At 35.7% G+C, this 22,490-nt stretch overlaps 1 protein-coding gene across 1 annotated transcript in view; it reads left to right on the top strand.

Moving 5' to 3' along the window:
- The window catches only part of CNBD1 (cyclic nucleotide binding domain containing 1), a 429,355-nt gene that overhangs the window by 387,086 nt on the left and 19,779 nt on the right, over positions 1-22,490 (top strand). Inside the window, exons 11-12 of the mRNA XM_040261702.1 lie at positions 10,021-10,130; positions 12,708-12,958. Coding sequence (XP_040117636.1) covers positions 10,021-10,130; positions 12,708-12,958 — 361 coding nt within the window. The remainder of the gene's footprint in view (positions 1-10,020; positions 10,131-12,707; positions 12,959-22,490) is intronic.

The following is a 22,490-nucleotide window of genomic DNA, read 5'->3' as shown; positions in this document are numbered from 1 at the left end:
TTTTGGATAATTTCCATTATCATATCTTCTAAGTGACTAATCATTTTGTTTGTAGTGTCTGACGTGTAGGTTGTATATTTTTCATGCCAGATACTTTAGTTCTCATCTCTAGAAATGTGATTTGCATGATTTTTGTATTTTCCGTGTTCCTACTTAACATGTTCTCTTTCCACTAGTTTATGGGGTGCATATGCCGCACAGGTCTCTGACTCTTTCTTTTCTCTTCTGGGATTCATATCACGCGTATGCTCTATTATGCAATGATGTCCCACAATCCGCTACGTTCTCTTCACTTTTCGTACTCTTGTTTTGTTTGTTTTTTTTTAATCCTTTTTCTTCTCCTTAATTTCTTGCTCTTAAGCCTCAATAATTTTCAGTCCTGCCTTCAAGTGTGCCGATTCTTTCTTCTGGCTAGTCAAAAGCTAAGTCCTTGCAGTGAATTTTTCAATTCAGTTATTTTAATTCTTCAGTTCTAGAATTTTTATTGAGTTCCTCTACATCATTTTTTTATGTCAATTATTTACATGTCTATTCTCTCTTTTAATTTACTGAACATCTTTATGATGGCTATTTTAAATTCTCTGTTAATTCATATTTCTTCATTTCTTTAGGATCATTTTCTTATGATTTCTTTCTTTGAATGTCCCATATTTCCCTGCTTTTTGTGTGTCTAGATATCTTCTGTCAGAACTTTGGAATGTGAAAAACCAACTACTTCTCCCAGTCTTTGTGACATAGTTCTGCACAGGTAGGAAGCTATTCCGTCAGCCTAGCTAGATAGTCTAGCGATCTTTGAAGCCTTTTCCGGGAATGCATTTTCTCTGGTCTTGTGTGTCTAATCTCCTTGTTGAAGAGGTTTGCCAAGTCCCAGTCAGGAGTGCCACACACTGTCTGCATGTCGTACTGTAGATTCTGGAACACACTGGGAGGCTTTTGTTCTCAGTGGCCCTCACCTGGTACCCTGTTTCCGTCAGTGCTCAGTTTCAGACAGTCCAGCAGCACACAGAAAGCCAGAGCGGTGGACGCCTGCCTCCCTCTTCTCCCTCCCCTGAGGGAGAGGCCACAAGCTGTTCTGGACTTTGCTGCACCATGAGTGTTCTGGAGAACATGCTCCTCAGCTCTTATTTGTTCTCACAGGTCCCCAGGCATCTAAAGTGTACTGAGTTCTATCTGTGCTCTCAGAGAAGCAGGGCAGAATCCAATGGCTCAGGAAGTTCCCCTGAAAGTTTAAAGCTTTGGACATACAATCCAGCCTTCTGTCTCCCTCCCTGGACAGAAACCAGAGGCAGTAATTTTCTCCTGATCCTGTGGAGTTGTGCTGGGGGAGGGTGGGGTGGAGAGACGATGACAAGTGTATGCCATGGGTATTTTTTAACCAGCTTTGATATGGCTGGTTTTGTGCTTACCTGGGTGGCAAGAGACTCTTATTTAGTTTCTGGACTTCTGACAAATAGACCCAGTCTATGGATTGCTGTGGAATCAGTGTCTCTGGGAGAGGAAGAAGGGTCTTGGGTTTGTTATTATACCATATTGGTCAAAACCAACTTATTTTTACTCTGTAATTATGATATACCTCTACCAGAGACCACATTATAAATCAGTTGCTAAAAATGTTTATTTTAGAAAATGTTTTATCTAATGTAATTATGAAATAATATATAAGCAATGCCTACATTTATTATATACTTGTATGCTGAATATTACAAAGCATAACTCTACTCTTACAAACATTGACTGTTACAGTCATCAGCCTTTTCCTATATCTTGCCAGATTTTTAATTCAGAAGCAAACAGCTTTTGCATATTTTCAACCAAAGTTGAATATTATAGAGTTAATGAACGCATTTCCACTGGCTTTTATAAAATTAGCATATTCCATGTCAGAAACAGTTTCTAAAGTTATGAATTTTAGTGAAGTGAAATGAAGTGAAAGTCACTCAGTTGGACTATATAGTCCATGGAATTCTCCAGGCCAGAACGCTCCCTTCTCCAGGGGATGGTCCCTTCTCCAGGGGATCTTCCCAACACAGGGACTGAACCCAGGTCTCTGGCAGTGCAGGCAAATTCTTTACCAGCTGAGCCACTGGGAAGCCTGAGAATATGGGAGTGGGGAGCCTATCCCTTCTCCAGTGGATTTTCTCAACCCAGGAATCAAACTAGGGCCTCCTGCAATTCGGATAGCAGGAAGATTCTTTACCAGCTGAGCAATCAGGGAAGCCCCTTGAATTTTAATGGAAGCATAATATAATATATTCAATGGATTATCACATTTTATTTAAGCTCTTCCTGTTGATTTTCAAGTTGCATAACATATATTACACATACAGTTTTGTCTACTTATATATTTAAATACCTGATTATTTCCTTAAGAAAAAATCTTACAGTTAATCCATTTCATCAATGTGTCTAAAATGTTAAAGAATTTTGACACGTGTTGTAAATTTATTTCTTATAAAACTTCAAACAACTTTTTCATTTCATTTAGACCATTAGTATATTTAAAGACCCAGTGTGCAGGAGAATAACATATAGTTTATAACAGAGGATGTATCATGTATCAGAGGGGAAAAGCGAGTCATTTTTAAAGTAAAAATGTTATTGGAAAAAAAAAAATTTGTTAACATCATGTTCAGTTCAGTTCAGTTCAGTTGCTCAGTCGTGTCTGACTCTTTGCGACCCCATGAATCGCAGCACGCCAGGCCTCCCTGTCCATCACCAACTCCTGGAGTTCACTCAGACTCACTTCCATCGAGTCAGTGATACCATCCAGCCATCTCATCCTCTGTCATCCCCTTCTCCTCCTGCCCCCAATCCCTCCCAGCATCAAAGTCTTTTCCAATGAGTTATCATGTTAGAATGTATTAATCAGGCTCTACCAGTTCTAAAATTCAAACATGGCATAGGGTAAGAATTAGGTTTGGGGTATATTGAATACCTTTGATAAAATAAAAAAGGAAACTTTGACAAAAGTGTTAGAAAATTATCTGCACACATGGGAGGAAGTTCAATAAGCTATTTAACCTGACAGTATGCTACAGAAGTTATTTAAGATGGAAATGGACTATAGCCTGCCAGCTCCTCTGTCCATGGAATTCCCCAGGTAAGAATACTGGCGTAGGTAGCCATTCCCTATTCAGGGATCTTCCCAACTCAGAGATGGAACCCGGATCTCCTGCATTGTAGGTGGATTCTTTACCCTTTGAAACACCAGGAAAACCCAATTATTAACTTGAAACTAGAAATAGCAATAATGAGTATGGGTATGCAATTTATATTGAATATGCAATTTATATTGAGTTGTTTAATGTGAAAATAATGTGATTAAGAGGAAAAAATAGTTTCAGAGGAATAAACAAATGATATTATAAAATAAGATTAATAAAAAAGTTTATGAAATCTAATTTAAAAAATAATATTCCATTTAAAAATGAAAATAGAATTTATCACATTTTTAAAAGTTGTTTGAAAAATGTTAAAAATAACAATTTCACACTTTTTTCTCATCATAATAATGTACACAAAAATGAAGCTGGATCATCAGTAGTTGTAATGAAATGTACTTTTGCATAAATACCATATAAAGTGATTGAACTAATTTGAGTATAAATGACCAATGTTCTGAAGAAATGTAATAAAATAAATTTTCTTTATTTGGTTTACCTACACTGGTCCAGACTACATTAAGATGTACAAAGTGGAATATATCTTGAAATAAATTAATTATTGTGAAGTTAATGAGGTAAATCACTTTTTCAAGCAATGAATAAATTTAATTATCATCTAGGTATAAATGATAGTGAAAGGGAAAGTGAAGTCACTCAGTCGTGTCTGACTCTTTGCGACCCCGTGGACTGTAGCCCACCAGGCTCCTCTGTCCATGGGATTCTCCAGGCAAGAATACTGGAGTGGGGTGCCATTTCCTGATGCCTAGGTATAAATTATAAATGCGTCATACTACTCATGTTCTTTCTTGACCAGTCCATTTAGTACATGATTATTCATCTCTAATATAATATTGCTTAAGTAATTTAACTGAAATCAATGTAGATGATTATGTAGTGTCAGAATGAAGTTGCTAATCAGCGTATCCTTGTTAAATGGACAATTACAATGATTATAATTTATGGTTGAAATATTTTAATATGATTGTCAGGTGAAAATGAAGAAACTGTTTAATATGAAAATAATTTTCTTCTATTAATTTAGTGATATTTATAAAGTACTCTTTCTTGCAGATTAATTTAGATTAACTCTTCAGTCCTCTAAAAAACTCTATGAAATAAGGTCATTTTGCCATTTCAATTGAAAATAGAATTTGATTCCAAATGTCAGGCTAAACACAGACACGTATGCATGTGAACACACACATACACACACACACACAGAGATATGGAACAAGATTCATCACAGTGCTAGGCAAAAGAAAGAATAATGGTATCCATGAATCAGAAATATTTTTGGAAGATGACAAATTACATTTTTTATGTTATTTGAAATTTTTTTTTAATATTTGTTTGCTTAGCATATAGTCAATCATTGGTAATGTCACCTAAATTCTTTGATGATCGACCCCTGCTGCATAGAAAGAAATATTCTGGCACTTGACCCATATTTGCTTACTTATGACTACTTTTGTGGGATAAAAGTTCTAAGTTTGGTAATTATGAAGCTTGATTTATTCTGTGGAACTGTAAATGTAACTGACCTTCAGTTAAATATTAGTCCTTTCTACAAAACTTTCTCTTTTATTACATTAATAGCAATGCTTCCATTTCTTAATGTAATAAAAGAGAAAGTTTTGAAGAAAGGACTAATATTTAACTGAAGGTCAGTTACATTTCTTAAGTCAACAGTTCATAGGTGATATAAGAAACAATAACTATGTAAGATAATGGGAACCATGACTTAAATATATGTATATTTATGTTTATAACATATATATAGTTATTTTATAATAGAATTGTGGCTATAATTAATGATGTTGGTTGGCTAATATATCTAGAAATACATATTTTATTAAAGGCTCAATTTCCCTAAAATAGTATCTTCATATCTGTGGGACTCTTTTGAAACCTGGAAAGAAATTTTTTCCTGGGGATTTAGAGATGCAAAACAACTTTATAATTTAAAAATCAATGTTTGGTACCTTATAGATTGCCAGGAAAAATATCAATAACCTCAGATATGCAGATGACACCACCTTTATGGCAGAAAGTGAAGAGGAACTAAAAAGCCTCTTGATGAAAATGAAAGTGGAGAGTGAAAAAGTTGGCTTAAAGCTCAACATTCAGAAAATGAAGATCATGGCATCTGGTCCCATCACTTCATGGGAAATAGATGGGGAAACAGTGGAAACAGTGTCAGACTTTATTTTGGGGGGCTCCAAAATCACTGCAGATGGTGACTGCAGCCATGAATTTAAAAGACGCTTACTCTTTGGAAGGAAAGTTATCACCAACCTAGATAGCATATTGAAAAGCAGAGACATTACTTTGCCGACTAAGGTCCGTCTAGTCAAGGCTATGGTTTTTCCTGTGGTCATGTATGGATGTGAGAGTTGGACTGTGAAGAAGACTGAGCGCCAAAGAATTGGTGCTTTTGAACTGTGGTGTTGGAGAAGACTCTTGAGAGTCCCTTGGACTGCAAGGAGATCCAACCAGTCCATTCTGAAGGAGATCAGCCCTGGGATTTCTTTGGAAAGAATGATGCTAAAGCTGAAACTCCAGTACTTTGGCCACCTCATGCAAAGAGATGACTCATTGGAAAAGACTCTGATGCTGGGAGGGATTGGGGGCAGGAGGAGAAGGGGACGACAGAGAATGAGATGGCTGGATAGCATCACTGACTCGATGGACGTGAGTCTGAGTGAACTCCGGGAGATGGTGATGGACAGGGAGGCCTGGCGTGCTGCGATTCATGGGGTCGCAAAGAGTCGGACACAACTGAGCGACTGAACTGAACTGACCAGAGATGGTGTAGAGGTTACTCCCAATCCCATGATCTCTGGTTAAGAATTTTCAGAGAGATTTTCTCTTTTCTTTTTCCAGTCAAATAGTGCCACAACTTGAGGAGGAAAATATCTTCAGTAACTCTCTCTGTAAGGTGGGATTTTCCCAGTTCACCCCACAGGAATATTGCTCTTGGGGGTTTTATGAAGGAGCATGCGCATATCTGATCTCTCAGACAGACTTTGCCACTGGCTCTAGGGCTTTCTTCATCCTGTGACTGCACTCTCTTTTTATTTCTGGCTTTTGAAGTTGGTGGTTTTGTCTGTTTGTTTTTGCCTAATACCACCTCATATACTTAAAAACATTTCATCCAGAATTTTTAGTCATGCCGCTTGGTTTCATAAAAACCTAAGGCGCCATGCTATGAATTTCCTCTTGTGCTCAGTTGACTTCTTGGGAAAATTGAAATTCAGTATTGAGATGTTGCATTTGTCCATCAAATATTTATTGAATGGCTACTTTGCAAGTAGCTGCATGAATGAAAGATAAAAATAAAGATCCTTGTCTTGATGAAGCTTGCATCCTAATGGTTAAAGGACATAACACACAATAAGCACAAGAAATAAATGAGTGAATTAGCATGTTAGATCATAACAAAACCATGAGGAAAAAGAGAATAGGGTAAGAGAGCTGGGAAAGAGAGGGCTAAACTGTAGGACGATCTGTCACGGTAGACTTCATTGAGGGGGCAGAATCTGAACAAAGACGTGGTGAGTATAGGTGAGTGTGTCTTCGCCCCTGACTTGTAAAAGGCTCTCAGTGCAGTTGAGTTGCTCAGTCGTGTCCAACTCTTTGTGACCCCATGGACTGCAGCACACCAGGCCTCCCTGTCCATCACCAGCTCCAAGAGTTTTCCCAAACTCATGTTCACCAAGTCAGTGATGCCATCCAACCATTTCATCCTCTGTCGTCCCCTTTTCCTCCTGCCTTCAATCTTTCCCAGCATCAGGAGCTTTTCAAATGAGTCAGTTCTTAGCATCAGGTGGCCAAAGTATGCTTCAGCATCAGTAAAAAGCTCTAAGCACCAATATTTGTCCTACCTTGGAGCATGGAATGGGAGGAAAAGGGAGAAAAGAGCAAGAATGTGGAGAAGAGAGGGTTCAGGGAATCTAACATCAAGTCTGGACCTTCTTCATCTATCTTAATTTTTAATGAGCAACCAATCATATGCTGTTACTTTCTGTGAAATGATTCTATAAATGTATTGTGTTAGTAAATTATTTTCTTGGAGAGGCTTCCCTAGTAGCTCAGATGGTGAAGAATCTGCCTGCAATGCAGGAGACCTGGGTTTGGTCCCTGGGTTGGGGAAGATCCCCTGGAGGAGGTCGTGGCAACCCACTCCGGTTTTCTTGCCTGGAGAATCCCCATGGACAGAGGAGCCTGGCGGCCCACAGTCCACAGAGTCACAGAGTCAGGCACAACTAAGTGACTAAGCACACAAATTCTTTTCTTGGAGTGCTTTCTGAGGATGTTCACAATTTAAATTTCTTCCACCCATATTTCTCTGGATTTTCTCTATCAATAATTAATATAACCTTTTTTCCCCCAAATCTCATACTTGTGAGATTAGAGAAATGCTCACATATTTTTATTTCTATGTAACGTGACAAGTACTTAACTTGCATGAGAGAGTTTTACATATAGTGCTCATACTTTAGAATAATGACCTATTTTAACCTGCCATGAATTCAGAAGGTGTAGGATACTAGGAAATTAGTCAGCGATCAATTTTTCTGACACATATTTCTATTCAATATTTGCTTCCACTTAGCCATAAATATTCTTACATGAATATAAATATAGATTTTCAAATAATAAAGAGGCAATGTTTAATATTGGTTAAAGTTTCATTAGTACGGACCCTTACAGAAATACTCAGCATTTGTAAATACAAAGTTCTTTCTAATCAAGATTTTTCTTAGCAACATTGCAACAGCAAAAAAATATATTTATAAGGAAAACATATTCAAAAATATTTCCCCAAATTGAAAGTAAAGTTCAAAAGTAGCACTTGCTAGCATTTGTTTCTTTAATATTGTTCTTTTCCTAGTAATCAAGTTTTACAAGAACTGGTATCCATTCAGCTAATGTGTGTCCTGCTAGAGGTGCATCAGTCTTACTGATACTCTGATACAAAACTGTGTTTTGGTCTGTTAGGCTAATGGACTCGAGCTTATCTTAATTAAGAAGGTGTCCTTTAACAATCTTTCAATCACTAGTTCCCATTTAAACTGAGACCTTAACTGTTCCAATGCTGATTCTAATAGCCAGCTGGGAATTATCTTTCTTATCATGACTTCTTCTAACTGACCTGAAAATTGGAATAAAATTAATTTATTAGATTTTTTTTTTTACTATTTCCTGGTATATAATAAACAACAGGAAGGAAAAGAATAATACCTGATGTTCACTTTCTATGAATCTTTCTGATTTTCTTCCCTTTCGTATTTACCTTTAAGATAAAATCAGTTTTCCTCTTTTCATAACGATCTAATAATTTCATGTTTTAGAATATGAGTGTGAGTTTTGATGAGGCTCTTTAAAGCTTAAGTTTGAAATACAAATAAATTTTATTGCCTGAATATTACCTTCAAATAATAACAAATAATATTTCTCCTGTGTAGTCCATGACTAAATCTTTCCACTTAAAACTGTATTATAATCCTTTGGATATTTCTATGTTGTTCATCATTTTCTGTGTAACCCAAGAGGAAAAGGTATGGAGATGACAACATCTATCTTGACATCACTGGCCTACGTTCTTTGCAATGGGAAGCAGGACCAAAGGCTGAACGATTCAAATTAAGAAACACAAGAGAGAGGTGTTAGATCTTTACAGGCAGTAGGTGCAATTCTTTTCCTGGTCAAAAGTATCTAAAATTTCGTATTTAAGTGTAATGAGACCATATTTTTGTGATGTCATTAAATTCAGCCTGCTTACTTAGAGGAAAAGTGTTTTGCTGTGTGGTCTTCATTAAGATAAACATTTTCTATGATTAGTATAGAGACTATAGAGAATTAGGCAGCAGCTGTCCTCTCTAAGGAGGGAGCTTACTTCATAGGTTTTACTGCAATGGTTCAGCTTTTCCATTGTTGCCTTGCCTTTAATACAGAGACAAATTGATCTCTATTCACTATGATACTATACATGCTTCTTTATATTCTATATAAGGCTTGACTTTCAAGAAAAGATTTATGATAGTGCTGCTCGAAAAGTTAAGAATAGTGGGCTTTTTTAGTATCTGCTTAAATGTATCCTTCTCTTACCCATAACATTGTCAGAAGACTCTCTGCTTTTCTTTATGTCCTATTGATTGATTACAAGAAGTAAAACAATGTCTGCTATCATATCACATTTTGGCAAAAGGCTACTTTTTACTTTTTTTAATTGTTGTGTCTATAAAAAGATTCCCATGTCTATACAATTTACACATAAGCCCATAGTTATATTATGCTCTGATGTTTGAAGATAACTTATAATGTTATTATTTAATAAACAATGTATAAAACAGTAGAAGAGTTACACAAATTTTTATTCAAGCAAAATAAATGACTTGTGACAAATAACCTTCTACTTCCTTTTTTACTATACACTTTGAGCTCTGAAGCTCTAAATGTTCAAGATTCACAGATTTTTCTCTGTCTTTTTTTGAGACAGTTGTTAAATCACTGGCAGTTTGAAACAAGCCATGGCATGAATACCTGCACTATGAAAATCATCAAATGCTACAATTTGGGGCTTGCTCCAAACTCCTCTTCCTCTCCTCCACCTCACAGTTTACTAGCACACCATACCAAATTCTTGTCAATGTTTATTTCTATTTTAGGTGCTGGTATAAATATCCAACATAAATTTTTCATATAACAAGCATTGCCTGTATACTGTCATTCATTAAGAAGTTTACTATTAATAGTTGTTGGATTAAACATGCCAACTTTTATTGTCCTAGTAACTAAAATAATATCTTCTAGAAGATTATGTGAAACAGTGAATTATCTCTTTTGTTTACAGTGATTGTGGAAAGTGGAAATATAATCTCTTTTGTGGCTTATATTAATTCTGGATATTGTCAGATTTATAGAAATATCGTAGGATTTTCAAAACCACAATCAAGAAAAGTGGTAAGTTTTAAATGTATATATTCTTTTTAACTGATTACTCTAATAAATAGAAGATATTAAACATGGTTTTCTTGTGTTTATTGATCATTTATTATTTGTCTTGTATTGTGAAATGGCTGTTAAATTTTTTAAACTAATTTTCATTACATTTATTTTATTCTTGTTACTGAGTTATAATATGTAAAATAAATTGTAAGACATGTTGAGTTGTAAGACTTAGAAATGACCTAGAAGCACATTAAAGAAGCTTGACATTATTTATCAAAGAAATGCAAATTAAAACCACAACAAAATACTTTTATAAGCATATCAGATTGGTTAAACTATACTTAACATATCACTCAGAAATTCCACTCTACATATTTACTCAAGAGAAATAAAATACACATTTACCAAAAGTCTTATGTGAATCTTCACATGTCAAAACATAAGTAATAATCTAAAAGTCCACCGACAGTGAGATGAAGAAAACATTGTGGTGTATTCCTTCATTGGAATATCATGCCTCAACTAAAAGAACCTCATGCACACAAGAATATGGATGGATCTGGAAGCATTAGGTTGGGCAAAAAAGTGAAACTCAGAAGAATGGATTCTGTATGATGTCAGTTTTATGAAGTTCTAGAATAGGCAAGTTCTAGTTCAAAGTGGATTTAGGAAAGGCAGAGGAATCAGAGGTCAAATTGCCAACATCCGTTGGATAATAGAAAAAACAAGGGGATTCCAGAAAAATCATCTACTTCTGCTTCACTGACTATGCTAAAGCTTTTGACTGTGTCGATCACAACAAACTGTGTAAAATTCTTAAAGAGATGGGAATACCAGACCACCTTACTGGCCTCCTGAGAAATTTGTTTGTAAATCAGGAAGCAATAGTTAGAACTGGACATGAAACAATGGACTGGTTCAAAATTGGGAAAGGAGTATATCAAGCACATCAAGGTGTATATTGTCACCCTGCTTATTTAACTTATATGCACAGTACATCATGTGAAATGCTGGGATGAAGCAAAGCTGGAATCAAGATTGCTAGGAGAAATATCAATAACTTCAGATATGCAGATGACACCACTCTTATGGCAGAAAGCAAAAAAGGAATTAACGAATCTCTTGATGAGGTGAAAGAGGAGAGTGAAAATCCTGGCTTAAAACTGAACATTCAAAAAAGAAGACCATGGCATCCGGTCCCATTACTTCATGGCAAATAGATGGGTAAACAATAGAAACAATGACAGACTTTATTGTCTTGGGCTCCAAAATCACTGCAGACGGTGACTGAAGCCATGAAATAAAAAAACACTTGCTCCTTGAAAGAAAACCTATGACCAACCTAGACAACATATTAAAAAGCAGAGACATTACTTTGCCGACAAAAGTCCATCTAGTCAAGGCTATGGTTTTTCCTGTGGTCATGTATGGACGTGAGAGTTGGACTGTGAAGAAGGCTGAGCACCGAAGAATTGATGCTTTTGAACTGTGGTGTTGGAGAAGACTCTTGAGAGTCCCTTGGACTGCAAGGAGATCCAACCAGTCCATCCTAAAGGAAATCAGTCCTGAATATTCATTGAAAGGATAGATGCTGAAGCTGAAGCTCCAATAATTTGGCCACTTGATTTGAAGAATTGACTGATTGGAAAAGACCCTCATTCTAGGAAAAATTGAAGGTGGGAGGAAAAGGGGGTGAGAGAGGATGAGATGGTTGGATGGCATCATCGACTCAATGGACATGAGTTTGAGCAAACTCCAGGAGTTGGTGATGGACAGGAAAGCCTGGTGTGCTGCAGTTCACAAGGTTGCAAAGAGTTGGACACGACTGAGTGATTGAACTAAACTGAACTGATAATCAGCAGATAGGATGAATTGTAATAATCTTTTTTATATTTTATTTTTTTTAATTAGAGGATAATTACTTTATAATATTGTAATTTGTTTTTGACATACATTACCTCATGCGAAGAGTTGACTCAATGGAAAAGACTCTGATGCTGGGAGGGATTGGGGGCAGGAGGAGAAGGGGATGACAGAGGATGAGATGTCTGGATGGCATCACTGACTCAGTGGACGTGAGTCTGAGTGAACTCCAGGAGTTGGTGATGGACAGGGAGGCCTGGCGTGCTGTGACTCATGGGGTCAAAAGAGTCGGACATGACTGAGCGACTGAACTGAACTGGACTGAAGCCTCGCATACTGCAGTCCATGGGGTCTCAAAGAGTTACCTCATACAAACTAAGTATACTAAGTTATGATTGCTAAATGGTATCCTATGATGTTGAAAAATGGAATTAGTTCAAGGTTTCATAAACATCTTGGTGGGTTAAAACATTTAATATTTAGATCACTAAACTATGGTGCTTTCATTTATTTTATATATGCTGAAATTCTCTTATCAATCTACTATTTTTCTAACAAAATTTAAGTGTATGTATAAATAAGTGTCCTCTTGATTTGCATGAAAATGCTAACTTATTTTAAATACCATATACCCAAATGATTTATGAACAGTACGTTTCTGGTAGTAATAATATTTAGCCATTACGTGAAAGTGATTTCATTAAACATTATTTGTATCTATTACAGAAAAAAATTCAGAAACTTGTTTATATGGGTAGACTTAACGAGAAGGAGTCTTTTGGTGAGATAAGTGTTCTTCTTCAAGTTCCTTTCACCTGCACAGTAGTTACTGGAGAAGACGTTGAGATGGCAATTATTGAAGATAAGGACCTACATGGTAAATACATAAATGCCTTTTATTTCAACTATTCTGCCATTTTATTTGATAAGTTTTTGATAAGAGTAGTTGTATTTCACAGACAAATTAGCATACTCAGGTAAGTATGGGTGTATGTGTGTTATTTGCAGAGAAAACATATTTATATATAATCCCATTTATAACTTCATAGTTTATCTGCATTAATTGTGTACTTTTGGAATATATTAGCAATATTTTAAAAGACTTGGATTGTCAATTACTAAAATCTCTTTGTTAATTCCCGCTATCATCAATAGCAACATTTCCTCCCTTTCTAGATTTTTTTAAAATCACTGCTTCCTTGTTTCTTGTTCATGTCAATTTTGTACTATCATCCAATATATAATCTAGATCAAGTGTATATAAAAATCCATGGCTTGCAGTATTTAAACTTTTATCTTAAAATTAGTTTTTAAATTTTTTTTTTTTTTTGGAATATAGCTGATTCATAATGTGGTGCTAGTTTCAAGTGTACAACAAAGCAAAGCGAACCAGTTGCACATATGCACACATCCACTCTTTGGGTTTTTCTTGAGATTGAAAAAAGGACTTTATTGGCAAACAAATTTAAGAGACCAAATCTTTTTACAGATATTGCCAAAGAAGTCTATTAAATTAATTTTAATAATCATTTCCTAAAATTGAGATTTATTTATTTTTTCCATTTTTTAATATAAATTGATTTATTTTAATTGGAGGTTAATTACTTTGCAATATTGTATTGGTTTCGCCATACGTCAACATGAATCCACCACAGGTATACACATGTTCCCCATCCTGAACCCCCCTTCCTCCTCCCTCCCCGTACCATCCCTCTGGGTTGTCCCAGTGCACCAGCCCAAGCACTCTTTTTTTCCTTTTTAGATTCTTTTCCCATATAGGCCATTACAGAGTATTGAATAGAGCTCCCTGTGTTATACAACAGTTCCTCATTATTTGTCTATTTTATTACTATATACTGAAGTGTGTATGTCAGTTCTAATCTCCCAGTTTTCCTTCTTTATTCCTTAAAGAACTTATAAAGAAGTTATCCTTCTTTATTCCCTGGTAACCAAAAGTTTTTACATTTGTGACCATACTTCTGTTTTGTAAATATGTTTATTTATATCACTTTTACTTAGATTCCACATTTAAGTAATATCATGTACACTTATCTTTCTTTGTCTGATTTATTTCAATCAGTATGACAATATCTTAAGTCCATCTGTGTTGCTGTAAATGGCAGAATTCTGTTCGTTTTTATGACTAATATTCCATTGTATATATGTACCACACCTTCTTCATCCATGCCTCTTTGGATGGACATTTAGGTTGACTCCATGATCTGGCTCTTGTAAACAGTGCTTCAGTGAGCATTGCGGTGTCTATATCTTTCTTAATCATGGTTTTCTCTGGCTGTATCCTTAGGAGTGGGATTTCTGGGTCATACAGTTATTTTAGTTTTAGTTTTTTAGAAGCTCTATATTGTTCTTCTTAATGGCTATACATTCCCCCCAACAGTATGGGAAGTTTCCCTTTTTTCTACACACTCTCTACCTTTTATTGTTTATACACTTTTTTGATGATGGCTATTCTGACTATGTGAGGTGATATGTTACTATAGTTTATATTTCTCTAATAATCAGTGATGCTAAAATTTTAGAGCTCTAGACATTACTTTGCCGACTAAGGTCCGTCTAGTCAAGGCTATGGTTTTTCCTGTGGTCATGTATGGATGTGAGAGTTGGACTGTGAAGAAGGCCGAGTGCCGAAGAATTGATGCTTTTGAACTGTGGTGTTGGAGAAGACTCTTGAGAATCCCTTGGACTGCAAGGAGATCTAACCAGTCCATTCTGAAGGAGATCAGCCCTGGGATTTCTTTGGAAGGAATGATGCTAAAGCTGAAACTCCAGTACTTTGGCCACCTCATTGCGAAGAGTTGACTCATTGGAAAAGACTCTGATGCTGGGAGGGATTGGGGGCAGGAGGAGAAGAGGATGACAGAGAATGAGATGGCTAGATGGCATCACTGACTCGATGGACGTGAGTCTGAGTGAACTCCGGTTGTTGTTGACGGACAGGGAGGCCTGGCGTGCTGTGATTCATGGGGTTGCAAAGAGTTGGACACGACTGAGCGACTGAACTGAACTGAACTGAGAGGTATTGGAAGAATAATCACCCAGTCATGTGTAATTGACCCTCCAAATACTATAAATATTCAAATAGGATATGCACTTAAATTTGAAATAGAAATGATAACATTGATTAAAAGATCTAGAAACTTATAGAAATTAACATAGGTGAGAGATTTGCTTTCAGATCAGTTCAGTTCAGTTGCTCAGTTGTATCCAACTCTTTGTTACCCCATGAATCACAGCACGCCAGTCCTCCATGCCCATCACCAACTCCTGAAGTTCACCCAAACTCATGAGCATCGAGTCGGTGATGCCATCCAGCCATCTCATTCTCTGTCGTCCCCTTCTCCTCCTGCCCCCAATCCCTCCCAGCGTCAGGGTCTTTTCTAATGTGTCAACCCTTCTCATGAGAGATTTATTTTAAATAAGCTCAATTAGAAAATTTTCATATTACTTATATATGATTTGGCTGAATTCTCTTTTCTGAATTTCAAGGTTTTTTTTTCTTTTTTTAATTTTCTTAGAGAATATGTATCCTCTACCTTTTTAACTCTGATTTTGTTTAGCGTCAAATTCATGTGTCCACTTTTAGCAGGTATCCGTTTGAAATTGTATTGACTAATTCTCTCCTTCTATGACATTCAACTACCAAACCTCTCAAGGTACATGTCACTTAAGAATATGTACTAATTACTAATTATATTTACAATAGTCTCACTTGACATAGGCTAGATTTTTCTTTTCATGTACCAATGATGTTAACTGATGCAAGGTAAATACACTTTGGACTCTTTTGCATAAAGCAACATGTCACACAGGAAAGTCCTTCTTTCAAGCATGTATCAGAATCATCTTTGTCATCTGGCAAACTAAAATTCAAATAGATGTCATAGTTTAAGTTTTATTTGTGTTTTTGTGAGTATTGTTCATATTTTTAAATTTGATGTATTTGTTCATTTGGAACTGATGTTATAAACCTACTGACATGTTGGGTGACTAATTAAACATTTAGTTTTCCAGTAATGCATTTTTATAATTCCTCTCCAAATTTACTGTATTTAACAATCTTTAATAGATTGCAACATAATCCACATATGAGAAGAAAACATTTTCTCAAGGATATAGTTCACACTCTATTTTCTCCCATATAAATTATGTGAAAGAATCGATATCACTTAAATGATCCAGGTTATTAACGATATTTAGTAAATACCTAAAGAAGCAGTGCAGTCACTATATTTTTGCCTGGGATAAGTCGAACAGAATTCAAGAAACATAAAAGAGTGCATAAATGCTAGATATTATATCTGGAGAATTATATATATAACTGTATATGATCATAGAGGAAACATTCAGTAATTAATTGGACATTATTTAAAAGGACTTAAAGTTTTTTTTTTTCAGATTGTTAACTTTTGAAAAATAGCAAATAACTTGTTTTGTAATCTATGTACATTCTTCTCAGATGTTACCTTAAGTGTCTAAAAAAACTGAAAACAAGATTATTAAGTTTAAACAATATAAGTATATATTTTCTTAATATAATGACACTGGGAATTTGGCTTATCTGGTTACTATTTTTATTAAGGTAATATATCTTTGCCCAGATGCAGAATTTATACCTCAAAGTCATTTAGATTAAAATTATACATACCAATTACCTTAATTTTATTGATATCTAAAATTCTCATCATACCATTAAAACAAGTATACTACTTTTGTAATGAGAAATAATTGCTTTCATATAAAAAGTGGATTGCCACTGTTATTAATTATATCTCACTCAACCATGAATAACTGAAAAACTAAGAGACAGCTATGGATTTAAATGGGCTTTTCTAAAAGGAAAATTCCAATTTCAAGATGTCATCAGTACACACTATCTGAATGGTTTTGTTTGTTTTTTTATTAGGAGGAATATCAAAAGACATTTATCTCTGATAATAATTATTTTAATCAAAAACCTAGGAAACCAGATTTTTTTCTTTTACCACAGATAGGTCTTTTAAATGTTTTGGAAGCGATGAATGTATTCTTATTGAAAAGATCTCCTTCCCAACACCCTCGGTGTTTCTCCTCTCTGCTGAGACACGTTATAACCAGGTGTCTCCTTGGTAACAAAGTTAGCCAGAAAAGCTTAGACTCTTGAAAGATTTGCTACCGTAACTATGCTTTCCTTTCCTCTTTGTTTTTTGTTTCTGTTTGATGATAAAATTGTTGTATAAATATACATTTCCCAGTTAAAAATAAGGTATGACACAATAGTTTTTGTCTAGAAATCCTTTTACTCATTACTAATAATGTCAATGAAGAAACATTAATTAATTTGAGGTTAATTTTTATTTTATTTTGGACAAAGTTTTGTGTGAAAACAATGTATTTTATGTAACTTTCTCAGAAACTAATGGAGTAAAACATCATTCAGTTCATTAGGAATTTCATAAACATATTGGAGAAAAATATATTGTTAACAATAAAACCATTCAAATATTTTAAACATTTTGCAGACATGTAGAAGTAGTTCATAGTTGGGAAATTAAGTTTATTTTATGAAATATTACATATCTTATATATTATATATATGAATAAATGATAACATTAATCAGAAAACAAGGTTGACCTTGGAATTTTAATTATTTATATTATACTAGCTACTGATACATTTCGTAAAGTTTTTGTTGTTTATTTTTCATAAAGAAGTCAATGTTTTGCTTGGGTATTTTCAATAATTTGTTTCGTAAACAAAATATTAAACCATTTCAGTTTATGGTTTTGGGGATGACAGAGTTGACATAAGTCTATTTTAAGAAAAGAAGCACAAAGATCTATAATACTCTATCTCAATATTAGACTTGCTGATGCTCTACTTTATACTACACATTAAGCTACGTGTTCTGCTAAACACTGTTATATCATAAATGTAATCCTTGATGAATTATGTAGTCAGTGATTCAAAGGTTCTGTGTTTGAATTGTTCTGCCATGTCTCTCAAGAAGATATACTTGTAAGTAGGATTATTTGCTATTGGTTAAAATGATGTTACACAATTTGGGCACATTTAGTTTAAAAAATTTAACTATAACCATTTTGCATTCTCCTTGCATAAAAAGTTAAAATGTTACTCTGGGTTTTTGGGTGCTTTTATTAAAACATAACCACAAACTACTGTATACACAAAAGAAATAACTGGTTTATTGAACCAGTTCAACTTTGCATTCACAAAGCATTGTGCAATGTCTTCCACATGCTTTGATAGTTTTTTCAGTGAGAGGAGTTTTCCCCTTGCCCTTTAAAAACAAGTCTAATGATTTTAATGAATATTCTTAAGTCATAAAATATGCTAAAATTTATTTTCAGTTTCCAAATATTCTCAACTGAGGTATTAATGCGTCTAACTTGATAAGAAGCATGTACCCAAATTTGATGCAGTGTTGATTGGCTTGCTGCATCCTTGTTCCTTGTTTTCTTGCTGCTTGTCAGCTAGGGAATCCTTCTCAGCCACTAGAGGCTGCCCCATTCACAAGCCCTCTCCATCTCAGCAATGAAAAACTCCTATCCGATCTCTCACACTGAGTCATTCAAATTTCTTTTCTCTACCAACTGCTTTTGAACAGCTCATTCTGTGGGTGATCTTGCTAGGTTCATCTCTAGAAGAAGATCAACTTGTTAGTAGTCTTACTTTTTTCTGTGAAATCTCTCTGATTTATAATATAACATAATATTGGAAGTCATACCGTAATCATGAGGGCACATTAGAATGCTGCTGCCACATTGCTGGGGGCATAATTACCTATATAAAAACCACTTCATTAATTTTCTCCTTTGATGAAGACAGTATGCTATGGTGAGAATATCATGAGTGTTTCAGAACAAATTTCAGTGTGCTAATTTACAGTCTGTCATCTTCTGTGCGGCTTCTCTGGTGGCTAAAATGGTGAAGAATCTGCCTGCAAGGAGAGAGACCTGGGTCTGACCCCTGGGTTGGAAAGATCCCCTGGAGGAGGGCATGGCAACCCAATCCAGTATTCTTGCTGCAGAATTCCTCTATCCATGGAATTAGTCCATGGGGTCCATGGGGTCATAAAGAGTTGGCATGACTGAACAACTAAACACATCATCGTCTGTGAATTGTGGCTGTAAGAGAGTACCCTAACCCCTAGATTCCAATGTTTTAATGGTAAAACTTGGTATAACAATAATTACTTTCTAGAAATATCCAGACCCATGTGAAAGCACTTAGAAAAGCGTCAGATACACAATCAGACTTGCATAGTCATATTTGGAAATTTTACTAGAAATCTGCATATTGGGTAATCAAAATAGCTAACATTAGTGATTCTTTACTGAATTAAATTGCTTTATTTGCATTATTGCATTAAATCTAATGACAATCTTTGAGTTAAGCTTATTAAACAAATTTTACAAAAGAGGAAACTAATGCTTATAAAGCAGAAGACACTTGCACAAAATAAACAGGAATTTGTAGTGATGGAGCCAGAATTCAGGCCCAGTTCTGTACAAAGCCCATGCTCTTAACTATGCTTCTCATTTTATAGAGGAGAAATTGGAAACTTAGAAAAAGTAAAATATTTAACTGAGGACGTTTGTCTAACATGTCAGAGCACATCTTGGAAACCAGCTTTCAAGGCTCACAATTATATAATACTAAGCATTGGTATTTATTAATTTAATTTATGTGTGAATAGTCCTGGGAAGTAGAACCATTCTACTTAGAATGTAATACAAAAATAAGTGTTATACCAAAATACTATTTATGGAAGTAAAGTTTTTAAAATATATATATAAATAAATAAAACATTTTGTAGTAATGTAACTTTTATTTCTTTAGAGAAATGGTTTTAATATATAGATATTAAAATGTTGTGGAGCTCTAAAAGGGAAAATCAATGAAACATACAAATTACATATAACTTTTAGGGAAATACTCATTGTTGTCTCTTTAGGAATAATTTTTTCAAAATAAAATAATAGTTAAAATATATTTTATAATTCTTGAGATGTTTTAAGCAAAGAAAAAAAAATGTTCCAGAAGAAAAATCTTCTGATTCTTCATATATATATATATTTAAGTAGGAATAATTTGATGCAGTGATCTTCAGACTCTTTTGAAAGCATAGTTTACTCAGTGGAATATTTTTTGAAGTGGTATTTCAACAAATGTATACTTAATTGTATATAATATGTATATGTTATTGTATCATGATCATGATAAGACGCAAAAGAGAGAGTTTTAAAGTATGAGATTAAAGTAGAAAGAAATTCTACTGTTTTCTTTCCATACCATATTGGATGAATTTGTGTAGGAAACCAGGGAATACAGCTTCCTTTGGAGAGCACCGGTTTGTACACACAGGTGTGAAATAAGAAGCAAAGATGCAGTCAGGTTTTAGACTAATGATGCAGATGCCAATGTGTGGCCTTGAACTCTAAGTTACTGTGCATCATAAGAAACGAAGAAGTCAGATATAAGCATGAAAGTGTCTAGTAAAGTTGGTGGATGGGACGATATTTAGAAAGCAGGAAAGAGTTAATAATTGTGTACAACATAGGAAAATTAATCATGACAAGAACTTGAGTTCTCTCTCTCTTTTATTCTTTTTAATTTATTTGCTTTTAGTTGAAGGACAATTGCTTTACAATATTGTGTTGGTTTCTCCCATGCATCAACATGAGTCAGCCATAGGTGTACATACGCCTCTTCCCTCCTAAACCTTGGGCTTCCCTCATAGCTCAGCTGGTAAAGGATCCGCCTGTGATGCAGGAGACCTGGGTTTGATTCCTGGGTCGGGAAGATCCCCTGGAGAAGGGATGGGCTCCAGTGTTCTTGCACTTCCTTTGTGGCTTAGCTGGTAAAGAATCTGCTCACAATGCGGGAGATCTGGGTTTAGTCCCTGGGTTGGGAAGATCCCCTGGAGAAAGGAAAGGCTGCCCAAACCAGTATTCTGGCCTGGAGAATTCCATGAGGAGTCCATGGGGTCACAGAGTCGACACGACTGACCGACTTTCACTTTCTTAAACCTCCCTCCTCCCTCCTACTCCATTCCACCCCTCTAGGTTGTCACAGAACCCCAGTTTGAGCTCCCTGAATCACGCAGCACATTTCCACGGCTATCCATTCTACATATGACAGTGTATATGTTTCCATGCTATTCTCTCCACTCATCCCACCCAGTCCTCCTCCTGACCCCGCCCCGCCCCGCCCCCAGTCTCCCCGCTCCCTGCCTCCCCGCCCATGTTCATGAACCTGTTCTCTATGTCTGTGTCTCTACGTCAGTTCAGTTCAGTTCAGTTCAGTTCAGTCGCTCAGTCGTGTCCAACTCTTTGCGTCCCCATGAATTGCAGCGCGCCAGGCCTCCCTGTCCATCACCAACTCCCAGAGTTCACTCAGACTCACGTCCATCGAGTCGGTGATGCCATCCTGCTATCTCATCCTCTGTCGTCCCCTTCTCCTCCTGCCCCCAACCCCTCCCAGCATCAGAGTCTTTTCCAATGAGTCAACTCTTCGCATGAGGTGGCCAAAGTACTGGAGTTTCAGCTTTAGCATCATTCCTTCCAAAGAACACCCAGGACCTATCGCCTTTGGAATGGACTGGTTGGATCTCCTTGCAGTCCAAGGGACTCTCAAGAGTCTTCTCCAACACCACAGTTCAAAAGCATCAATTCTTTGGCGTTCAGCTTTCTTCACAGTCCAACACTCACATCCATACATGACCACTGGAAAAACCATAGCCTTGACTAGACAGACCTTTGTTGGCAAAGTAATGTCTCTGCTTTTGAATATGCTATCTAGGTTGGTCATAACTTTCCTTCCAAGGAGTAAGCATCTTTTAATTCACCTCATTAGCACTGACTCAAATGTTTCCCTTTTTATGACTGAGTAATATTCCATTCTGTATATGTACCACAGCTTCTTTATCCATTCATCTGTTGATGGGCATCTAGGTTGGTTTCGTGGCCTAACTATTGTAATTGTGCTTCAATGAACATTAGGGTGCGTGTGTCTTTTTCAATTATAGTTTTCTCAGGGTATATGGCCAGTAGTGGGATTGTTGAGTCATATGGTAGTTTTATTTCTAGTTTTTAAAGAAATCATCACACTGTCTTCCATAGTGGCTGTATCAATATACATTCCCATCAACAGTGTGAGAGGGCTCACTTTTCTCCACATCCTCTCCAGCATTTATTGTGTGTACATTTTTTGATGATGACCATTCTGACCTGTGTGAGATGATATCTCATTGTAGTTTTCATTTGCATGCCTCTAATAATGATCAATATTGACGATCTTTTCATGTATTTATCATCCATTTATATGTCTATTTTGGAGAAATGTCTGTTTAGGTCTTCTGCCCACTTTTTGATTGGGTTCTTTGGTTTTCTGGTATTGAGTTGCATGAACTGCATATATGCTTTGGAAATTAATCCTTTGCCACTTTTTTCAATTGCTATTATTTTTTTCCCTTTCTGAGTGTTGTC

Source organism: Oryx dammah, unplaced genomic scaffold (genome assembly GCF_014754425.2).
Source record: "Oryx dammah isolate SB20612 unplaced genomic scaffold, SCBI_Odam_1.1 HiC_scaffold_19, whole genome shotgun sequence".
NCBI lineage: Eukaryota > Metazoa > Chordata > Mammalia > Artiodactyla > Bovidae > Oryx > Oryx dammah.
The sequence above is the reverse complement of the archived record's forward strand: the minus strand, read 5'-3'. Positions and strand labels throughout refer to the sequence as shown.